Source organism: Diadema antillarum, unplaced genomic scaffold (assembly GCF_040938485.1).
Source record: "Diadema antillarum isolate AM-2024a unplaced genomic scaffold, OU_Dant_1.0 seq00000243_RagTag, whole genome shotgun sequence".
Taxonomy (NCBI): Eukaryota; Metazoa; Echinodermata; class Echinoidea; order Diadematoida; family Diadematidae; genus Diadema; species Diadema antillarum.
Genome location: NW_027271287.1, coordinates 1,421,796 through 1,433,768, shown reverse-complemented (window position 1 = coordinate 1,433,768; position 11,973 = coordinate 1,421,796). Strand labels below are relative to the sequence as shown.

At 37.5% G+C, this 11,973-nt stretch overlaps 1 protein-coding gene across 1 annotated transcript; it reads left to right on the top strand.

The window, feature by feature from the left end:
- Positions 1-256: 256 nt before the first annotated feature.
- Positions 257-1,435, top strand: LOC139729470 (27 kDa primary mesenchyme-specific spicule protein-like). The gene has a single exon (XM_071640393.1). It carries the CDS (start codon positions 355-357, stop codon positions 1,072-1,074), a length of 720 nt encoding a protein of 239 aa, XP_071496494.1. The 5' UTR covers positions 257-354; the 3' UTR covers positions 1,075-1,435.
- The last annotated feature ends 10,538 nt before the right edge of the window (positions 1,436-11,973 follow it).

Sequence of the window (11,973 nt, the reverse complement as noted above, 5' to 3'; positions counted from 1 at the left end):
TAAAAATTAGAGGATTTACGTATTTGTTGTCATACGAACGCTGCGCAGTCTTGATTAGCGTTAGCCCCTGTCTCGTGGTTCGTTTCCGTGTGCGCACTTTCATCAAAGTTTAGTCACTCAATGCGCACTTCCCCCATTTGGATATCCACGCCCATATTTTGCTCGCTGGGCGGATCACTTGCTTTGGGTGCCGTGTGCAAAAATCATCGCCCTTTCGCTACTTACGCTATGACCATTCATAGCTGGGTGGCTCGGATAGATAACACACGTTGAAGAGACTGTCTCCAAAACTTTTGGCGTGTTCAGACCCACGTTATTGTGCCAAGCAGAAAGTTATCGGCACGAAAAACAGTCATGAAGTTGTTGGCGTTTTTGCTGGTTTTACCTGCTCTGTGTCACAGTCAGGTCCAAAACGCACCCAATGCACCCACTGCACCCAACGCACCCAACGCACCCAACACACCATACTCGGCAAAATGTAAAGGAGGATGGTTCCTGCTCGGTCAGCAATGTTTCAAAATGATTCCGAGGGCCATGAAATGGTCCGATGCCGAGCTCATGTGCGAACAGAATGCTCCTTGCGGCGTCGCCGTCCTCGGTGGCGTCATGACGATCCCGGACTTGCCGTCATCAAACGCCGTCATCTCCCACCTCAAGAGCTTGTCGTCAACGCCAAACGCTATTGACATTCCGTTCTGGACTGGCTTGCGTAACTACTGGAACCAGCAACTGGAGAGGTACGAGGGCTGGAAGTGGCCGGCTGGATACAGCACGACGCAACAACCGATGTCGTTCGTCAACTGGGCGCCTGGTGAACCTAACCTCCAGCTTTTGGACCAGCAGCACTCCTACTGCGCCGGCATGAACCGCATGGGACAGTGGTTCGTACGACGTTGCGACGAGCCCATGTACTTCATGTGCTCAATGCCGGTTAACCCACCTCTCCAGGGCAACGGAAACACCCCGGCCATGACCCCAGGGATGCTCCTGAGTGCACCGCACGCAATCATGCAGAACCACGTCGAATTCGGTGACAACGGACTGCTCATCAGGACGGACGTCGGAGGCCCGTAGATCGTCTGAACAAAACTAACTTTCTAGCTTTCAGAGAAATAAATATTTGTAGCCAAATCCAAGATGGCGGAATTATCTGTCAACTGATGCTGTTATAAATTACAAGAAGATTTGCCGCAACATGTAACTGTCAAAAGGACTCGCCATCGGTAACATTACGCATTGTTTCAGCCAGAAATTCAGGGACATTGCAAGCTACATCACGAGTACCGTAATGATGAACAAATTCTCACAATCGCTTTGTTTGGACGGAAGTTATGTTTGAACTACAGGTGCATATATCTTTGTGACTTTCAAACAAGTTTTTTTTTTTTTCATTGGGACAAATAGACAGTGGACTTTTATGATACACGTTGAAGAAAAAAAAATGGATGTATGATATGACATTTTGAAATAATGTAATTTCCAGTAAAAAGAATTCATTGTAATAACATGAGTTTGTTTCTCACTTTGTGGTGTTTACACTTATGTCTTGCTTGCATGCATGCTTGTGTATGTGCATGTACAATATATATATATATATATATATATATATATATATATATATACATATATATATATACATATATATACATATATATATACATATATACATATATATACATATATGTATATATATTTACATATACGTAGTATCTGTTCATATGTTTGTAGATTATACATATATATGCATGTGAATTTATGCACACACACACACACACACACACACAAACACACACATAGACACACACACACACACACACACACACATATATATATATATACATATATATATGACTACTTGTGATGGTTAGATGGTAGTATCAGTGCTGCTGATGATGTTTTCAGTGATTTATATTTGGGTTAATTGCTGATGATTGAACGATAAAACTGATACTTTGATTGATTATAACTTCACAGTTCTACGATGACTGAGATTATGGTGCGGATGTTGACATCGACTGCAATGTCGAACACAACGGCGACGACGAAGAAGATAATGGTTTGTGAGTGTGACCGTGATCAAAGGAAAACAGTGGGCAACATTTGCCAATACCAACGACACTCACAGGCACATTTATAATGTAATCAACAATGAATACACAACAGTTTACACGACAGTTTAGACATTGAAATTTCTCAACAAGAAGACATAAGAAGAGAAAATACACACTACATCTTCCATATGATGTTTCCACCCCTCCCACTTGCACGTTACGAGTTTAATTGACAAAAAAAAACAATCAGACATAAGGAAAAACAAACCAACAACAAGTGATCACGATAATGAGCCGGACAATCTATCGATAACTGCGTTTTCACGACGAATAAGTGCAGACTCTGAGGATTATAACAGAAATCGTATCGCACATTCTAACAATAATATCATAAGGTGAAGTTGGGAAAAAGTGAAGCAAAACACACACAAACACGTGCATGTACATATTGATATAGATAGATAGATGATATATTTTTGACGTATTTAAGTAAAATCGCATTTAAAGGAAGTAAGATGACCATTCCGGAAAGCTTAGCAGTTGAAAATTGACACTTTCAGTAAGATAAGAAAGAACATACCATTTTTAAACATCTATGTGGCTAATAAAACAGCTTTTTAAGTCGAAAAGATTCTTCAAAACTTTCCATAGCAGAGAGCAACGATGAGCTTTTGTCGACGTACGCCGATCGGCGAACGATCGCTTTGAACGCCGATATATTCTTGATCGGCTACACTCGTTTCTAAAACCGATACTAGGCGGTATATCGATACCGATATCTAACATGTCTAAAGAGTTCTGCAACTACTACGTACATGCGGCTGCGATTTCGATGCTGGCAAACCTTAGATAATGTCCATGATGTGCCTTGCATCATCACTATCTGAACATGTCCCTTTAGATCTATACTTTTTTCTTTCATCAAAACTTTGATGTGGATATCCTCGTATCATTTGTAATAAGATATTACTGTTTATGAAGATAAACAATATTGAATCTGCCTAAAATCAAAAGACACCCTATGTCACGCTCTCAGTGTTCTCCTTACGCGGCTAACAGTTTCCTTTGTCCTCTTATTGCACATTCAGACATATATCGCAACTGTTTCCTGATTAAGTTTTTCATTTTCAATTCATAGCAACTCTATCTAATATCTGCTTTTATAGAGCTTTGTTGTTTAGTTTTTTTAACCTAAAATTTCATACATGCAAGCTTTGCTTTTTAAATGAGTTCCTCAACGTTATGTTCTTTCGTTCAGATATTTTTATCATTGGGCAAAATATTTCAAAGAATTTACTCCGTAAACAAGTAGTTTTAGGTTTGCTATTTCATACCGAAAGCTAAAGGTATGTGTTTCTTTTCAATTCATTTTATAAAGACAACAATAAGAAAAAGTATAATGAAATGAAGTACAATAAATATAACATTTTTATGAAAGAAAATATAGGATATACTGATATCCTTATTGTACCGACAGTTCCTTCTTTTCTTTTGCTATTATATGCGCAGTAACGATTTCGAAGTTTTTGAATATTTACTGCATTGTTTAGCGATAGAACATCTTTCAGATCGCTATCATGAGAGATCCAAATTTTTGGACGGTCAAAAGAGCTGAAAATGGACGTCAAAATTCTTATACATGCATACACATTCAACCTAATATCAATGAAATAATCTAGAGAGAAATCTTTCGATTTATGTGACTTTTGACTTAAACAATCGAATGTTTCTATCCATCCGGGTATTTTTTTTTTTCTTCGGCTCGGCCATTTTTATTTCTTACTTGTGACATGTCGACAAAGGCGTGGTTGACTGTATATATCTAGATATATACAAAGACGTGTACATGTTTCCGTATTTATCCTTACAAAGTTCTTGGCATAATTAAATCAAAAGGGCGACAAAAACCCGTCATCATACCTGTGTCCCATCTAAATTTTTATAACTCCGGGTCACGAAGTAAGCTGTCGTGTTGGTGTATTTGATTATTAAAGTCCTGCTGAATGAATACGACATTCGTGGCTAGGAAAACTACTCCATTTCATCTATTTCATTTAACTTTATTCCATTTATATTCATTTCCAACAAAAATACAATTACAGTAAAAGAAAATACATATACATATAGAGCTCCATATTTATACAAAAATCAATAAAGTATTGCAATAAAGGAAGATATTTTAAACGGAAGAAAAAGATAATGTTGTGAATTGTACGATTGTACCGGATGAGAGTTGGGGCTATTGTCTCACTTCGAGTTAAAGAGATGACTGTAGCGTAAAGACGTTTAATTAAAGAAGAGGAAAGTACTCGTTTGCTTTGTTTTCGAAAAGGATTTAGCGGCTAGCTCCCCTGCGAACAGGTGCAAGCCGTAACACTTACAGACACTGGTAACGTTTGACCCATTGCGAAGGAAACTGGGACGATAATAAAGCCGTTCGCACTTTGGAGAGCAGAGATAGTTTCATTCCCCTGCATGTTTTGTAAAAACAAATATATTATGAATAACAGGAAAGTCGAATCTTGATAACATCATGATATAACCTCTATCAAAAAGTAAATGACACAGTTTTCATTTTCTTTTATTACTAATAATGGCTGTCAAGTTTATAACATTGTTGTATTTTACTCTGCCTATTCTTCTTTTTTTTTTTTTTGCAAAACCGATCAACTGCACGACCCCTCGCAGCTTCGACGAAGGAAAGTTGCCTTTGTTTTAAGCAAAAGTAATGTCTATTCATTGGTAACAGGCATGTGGAATTTCATGTATCTAAATATGCGCAATTTACATTGCCTTATAAGACAAGGGCGCAAAAGAAATGTAAATACAGTTGCATAATTAAAGAAAATCCAACAACTATATAAAGCTGAATGTTTAGATAATAACACCTTAATAGCAGGTGTCATTTCACTTCAATATAAAGATATGGAAAGAAATATCTCGCTTTCACTGTATCCGTCTCTGTCTTCTGTCTGTCTGTCTGTCTGTCTCTGTGTGTGTGTGTGTGTGTGTGTGTGTGTGTGTGTCTTTTTTTTGGGGGGATGATGGATGGGACTGTAAAAAAGAGACTGTACATAGCAAGCATTTGTTGCATATTCACGTTCGGATGTGTTTCACTACTATTCGATATAAACGAAAATTTCACAGTGTCACCAAAAATTAGCGCGATTTCAAACGCGTTCAATAATGTGGAAATTAATGTGCAAAAAAAGAGAGAAAAAATATGCAGTAGGAACTTTTTCATGGCCGTTCCCATCTCCCTTTAACACACGCCAGACTGAGTCCTGTTGACCTGCCCCGCCTTCTCAACAGGAATCGGATGATTAGGTCTCGGGAAGCATCTGGCTGATGTGCGTCACGGCATCCCGTTAGGTCACATGGGACCCGCAGAGCTGCACGAACGTTTCGATGTAGCGAGTGAAAGTTAATATGTAGCCATAAATAGCAGGGTCAGGTTTTTTTCTTTTTTATAATAAATGATTACTTTACTTGAAAATCTGAAGATGTAGATATGTATCAGTACTCGCTTACTAAATTTCACCTGTAGATGAGGCAAAAATAATAAATCAATGCCAGGATATCTCCTTTTTCTCACTTTGTTTTCTACAAGTCATGTGTTTCTTCCCAAGACGACTAAATTGAAGACAATGATCAGATGATTACTTAGTATTTGAAGCATTGAATACAAACATTGCGGTTATATAACATTGACTTAAAAGAGATTATCCCATTTCGTTCACAGATAATTTGCAGAGTTTCACTGATATAAATACTACAATAAAGTGTGAAAATTGAATAGATGCATGTAGATAATGAAGTGACCATACACATAACATTTATGTTGCACATTTTCATATTTTTTGAAGATTTCGGTTCCCGCCTTCCTATCAAAACGTCAGGAAAAAGAAAGAAACAAACAAACAAACTACCGCGTCAACAAGATAGTTAAACAGCGAGGTAGTTTGATTCAATATGATTACGTTCCACTGTTTATACTGTGTTCTGAAAATTTGAAAAATGATTTTAAAAGAGTATTTCCAAAATAATCAAATGCAAACGTTTACTACACGTTCTGATTATAGCGTGTTTACGAGGTACTAGGTCAGTGATAGATTATGAGTACTCAAGTAATGAAATTTATCCTATTTTAGTACTTTTCTGTTCACGACAATTATGCTCAACTGAATTTATAAAAACCAAAGAATTTGATGCATTGAACAACTGTATGGCAAATAAAAGATCCAAAATTTCGTCACCAAAGTAGATACTTGCTTATGATACTGATTCTAGATATATTGAGATGGATAACAAGGCTATATGGCAGTAAATAATAAACAAAGGCATATGAGCAGCACAGTCATCCCTTTGATCAGCTATATAGATAGCATCAGGAACACAAATCTTGATTATTTAGCAGCACATTCACACAACCACAAGCAGATGACCCAGTAGATCGATACATTCATGTAGAACGCACCACGTGTAAGACAAGCGTCTCCTTCTAGAAAGAAAATAGTTGCATGCATCCCAAATTGAAAAGAATACCATGAAAAAATACATGTTAATATGATAAATAAATAGGAGGTTACTGGAATGTCAACTATTCTCAATCATAGATAATTATCTCTCCATTCATTCATTTGCTTTTTCTTTGTTGCTTTTTCTTTTTCTTTCTTTCTCCATTAGCTTCCCTTTGTGTACGCCACAAACCTGGCACAAGATAGTTCAATGGGAAATTGCCCATTTTGTATGTTAGTGTATTATCATGTTTCTTAATTACTCCTTGAGGCTACCATCACCATAGGATGGCAGACTCCTGCATTCTGTTTTTTTCCTTCCTCTTTACCTAGAAAAAAAAATGTATCGTCGATTACTTTGATCACATTTTCGTTACGTTTAAACATTAAAGATTGTTGTGATTATTATACTATGAATGTAATACTGCTTTTCTTTTCCTTTTTTGTTGTCAGATATACGTGTTGTCATTTTAATGTACGATTTCCTTGAAAAAAAGTGCAGAGATGAAATTACTAGTAAACTGAATTGAGCATAATCGAATTTGTGTAAATTTACTGCCATAATCTCACAAAAATAACGGTGTGCGTGAACATTAAAGTAGCTCATACAATGCCTGTGAGGGGACCTCAATGAAGCTAGCTCCGGTAACCAGATCGTCACGTGCCAGGGATGCTGGTAACGCGCGCCGTCATCATGGGCCATACCGAGTGAGTCAGGGACTAAAAAAGTGAACAGTCACGGTGGCTGCGTCAACCCGACTTTGCTGACGCAAGTGAGGGGGCAAACTTTCTAAAACAATGGCCGTATCTGTTGTCACCTGTTGTTCACCCCCTCCCTGCAGTTGCCTGAAATTTTTTGGGATGCATTGTTTCACCGACAATGGATATCAATCATCTTGATGACTGGATTTGGGTTGGCTTTATCTACTTTTGTTTGTATATAATAGGGAATTCAATTCCTCGCCTTGAAAAGTTTGGAATGGAATGCATGAGAAAGGGAATCTTGTTTTCCGAAATACATTTTGAATTGGGTATCTTTTTGTGTGTTAATTCGCCTGAAAAAAAAAAACACCTTTGTATGATGTGAAATTTGTGTGTGTGTGTGTGTGTGTGTGTGTGTGTGTGAATGTGTGTGTGTGCGTGTGTGTGTGTGTAGCGCCAGGGTAGGGAGTGTCAGGAAATAGTAGCCCCTGTCAGACGGGGGAGGTTCCTGTGTGCGGGGGGGGGGGGGGGAGGGGGGTACCTTGCGTACGTGTCAGGTCCTTGCGAGGAATGAAAAGAAACTTGGGTTCTTCCTGGTGCAGGAAAAGAAGGGATAGGCTCCTAGTCGTGTCGATCACAGCGTCCCTCGGACCGGAAACCGCAGGCTAGCTTTCCCCCACTGCGCGGGGCCCATGTCTTGGCCATCGTGCCTCATTTGTGCATAGCTGCACAGCAATGTATCATGTTATATGGTTGTCATGTTAATGCTAATGTGATGATTACGTAACATCAAGACGATTGATTCCCCCACAGAACTCATGTTGGGAGGGGGGGGGGACAGAGGGATTTGTTTGTGTGTAATCCTTCATTTCATAGCCACTGATTACCATTTGCAGATGAAGGGGGAAAAAACTTTAGTGCGTTAGAATAGATCTAAAATGTGAGTTAGTGATAGAAATAATCAGTGTAAAAATGTTAATCAGTATCATGGATGTTAAGTATTTTTGAATATACAAAATATGAACAATTTTTTACTAAAATTGTTCTTAGAATAAACCGTCTACAGTAATGGTTTACTGAGAAAATTAGCGATATTTCCTTACATTTTAGGCTTTATTGCGAGATTTTCATGTGGTATATAGGATGTTTTGTGATACGACTGAAGTATCCATATGCGTCAAATGGGAAAACTAAAACATTTTTCTTTAAACTCTGCTCCTAATGGTAAACAGTGTCTTTAAGACTTAATACCCTCTTTACGTTCAGTGTTTATTACTGATGTAATTATCATTCAAGATATCGTGATAATTCCTTTCAGATTTTGAACTTATAATTTTTTTTTCTATATGTATAGTGAGTATAATGTTTGCTTCGGTTGATATCTATTACACTCCATAATATTACACTCCAGAATCTCTCTATACAGCTCCTATCTACAGTATTTTATATCTGTCGCATTCGGTATATAATCATAAAAGTTATATTGTACTTCATCAATCAGCAATGGGCACGTGCACTTTTTGTAAACACACATCTCATTCACGCATAATATACCAAATTAGTTTCCTATATTCTATCAATTTTAAGTCTCTAACCATATCATATCACTGTGAATAGCTTATAATGTATCATACGATTCGATCAATATTGACCGTCTGACCATACGTTTGAACAACATTATGACGTCAGTGTAGGACATTCGACAAGAGATAAACTCCTCCCCAGTACATAGGTCAGATAAGGCCTAATTAAGATTAATGCCGTACTTCATGTATTATGGTCTCTCCTAATGACACTATGCCTTGACTTCGATATGTGGGTTGATTAAAATTAATGGTTAGCATGTAATGTACGTAAGACTTAAAAGTGTTAATGGATTTTCGCGAATCTTTCCGCTCTTGCGAGAGCTAGAAACAGGTGTGGATCCAAAGTTAGGGATTAATGGCATCGAAGTAACCTGTTAACTCCAACATCTCCGGTCTCAACTTATTTTTCATCCCGGAATCAGTGGCTGGATAACGGGATGTGACACGTCGAAAGCACATGTCGCCATATCGCAACTTTTAAAGGTTTCTTAATTTTGGTGACACCCTAGCTGCTGCATGTTATCGCAGATAATGATTATAGTCTTACTTCAAGGTCCTATTTTTCTTTTCTTTACTACATAACTTACGAAGGTTAGTTCTAACTTTCGCCCACAGAAGTAATTAGCTTTGCTATGTAACTCCCTTAATTCCTGGGGAAGGTTATGATTCTTGATTTCCCTTTTACCCTCTTTTCCCATCATTTTTCTCCCGCCTAAGATCTTGTTGGTGCTTCTCTGCATTTTCCTCTTTTTTCGCGATCCCGGGGGCAATGGGCATGTGTGTAGAAACATATGCTTTACAAAGAAAAATAAAAGTGTATTCTTATTATCAATGTGACAAATGGTACCGTCCAATTCTGCAGAAAAACAATGTTAGAAATGTGATACGATTAATAGAAATTTGTGGTAATATTGGAAACTGTTGATCATGGTTCACTTTGGGATGGAACTCTCAGTGCATACGTCCTCTGATTTTAACCTGCGTTTTCTCCGTCAAGAGTGCTCACAAAGTTTTCTTATTTCTCGTTTTTCTTTGCGGATTATCTGCGACTGCGTGTAGTTTTATTTTGAGGTTATCACTTATGCCGTAACAGATTTCTGTGAATTCAACCATCCACAATGGAAAGCATCTACACTTTAATTTTATGATAACATGGTACATTAAGTCAAAATGCATTTTGTGTAAATGAACTCTCGTATCAGCTACATAACTCACGAGTGTGATTTTCCAGACATTGCGATCATGTAGGAAGTTTGTATTTTTCAATCAAACTATACCTTCATCTTTAAAAACAAACACGAACACACACACACACACACACACACACACACGACAACTACAACAGTGAAAACAATTCGTTCTACAAAGATGTGAACAACGATAAAGGTGTAAGTAGACATCAGCTGATGCATTGAAACATTGCAAGTGGTGCTTAAAGAGATCCGCCCTTGTCCTCATAATTTATCTCCTTAGAAGGCTTTATATCATTCCTTTTTTCTCGAAGGGTCTTGGAACAAGGCTTTTCGTCTGCCAGATGGTGGTTTCAGGAATCAAGGTGTAGATGAAGATATTTAATTAACTACATCCTCTTTCGTGCCATGGTGGTGTCAATGCGTGACAGGTTGTTTGATAGAGTTACCCCTCGGAATTTTAGAGCACAGAGTGATAAGATGCTTAAACATTGCGCAACGACTTCCAGTGATAATTAGTGCATGTCATTATTGAACATATGGCTCTCAAACATGAGCACAATTCTCGGTTACACGCACACACGAGGGTGCACACGTTCCCAAATAATAACGTGATTTGTCAAAGCTATTGCTATCACCGCTTTGTTTTAATGCCAAAAAAAAAGACCAGATGGTGTCATTAAGAAACATTTGAATTTTGTTTTTGTTGAAATGAGCATAAAACACAATGGTGTTTTTTTGAGGCGTACTGTGCTTGCCATTCAGCCCTTAAAACTAAGTTGTTTTCAAGAAAAAATGTCATCATTTCAATATGACAAATGATGACAACATTTGGTAAGAACAATGAGTATAATTTTGTGCCGCACAATTGGTTCAACATCATATCTTTCATGCTAATCAAGGTTCACCTGTTACATTTGATTGTTGGCTGTTGCTTTTTATTTTAAAACTTCTTCAAACATAAGGGACTTGAGAAACAAACAGACACTCCCGAACACTGTACGCTGTCGCTTTTCTTCCCTTCTCTTCTCTCCTCAGGTCTTCACTTTTCCTATTCGGGTACCCTCTTATCCTTGTCCCTTATTTTCGTTTTTGTCCTGTTACATCCACCTTGTGTTGCTCTCTTCCGTCAAATGACATTGAAAATATGACATAGAAAATAGTTAAAAGATTTACGTTATTCACTCTACGTGTATGCGTTCTGTTCCTTCAGTTAAAACAAGAGAGAATTGTTACAAGCCATAATGTCTAGAGGCCGTTACCCAAGTCTAGAGTTATGTTTATCGATTTCGGTCTCCTCCACCTGCATATTACTAAAGACATGCCATGAAATACATACTATGCGTATCATTTACATAATTACATATTTGTAATGATAACTCTTATTTATATTTTAATGATTTGTGCTTATCATACTTATTTTCGATTTTGCTACACTGATTCTTTTTTTTTATACAAGTGGAGAAAAAAAAAACTTACTGAAACTGCAACTGAAACAATGATGAAATAACTGTGAATGAGAGTTGTCGAGATTTCTGATAGGGAGACATATTAGTTTGATTCAACTTCTGACAAAGAATACATTTACTTTGTTTCCAAGTCGAGCAATATTCTCTTCGTATGATTAAGACCGAAGCCTTCACTTTTTTATACGATTGTTAAATGATCAATTAACATAGAATAAGACAGGGATCTATGATTTTAACTTAAAAGCGCGCCTTCTATGTAATATCAGAACGTCTTAGTTTCAGTATTCAAACATTCCCTTAAAAACTCCATCTGAACTGCAGCGTTGGTCAGGATTTTTAATTTCGATATTAAAATGCTCTTTGATAATATCGAACAAATGATATTGAATAATAAGATCACATGAAGGATGTCATCTTTACAGGCTAAATTTGGCCATGTCTGTAGGGTGTGGACACGA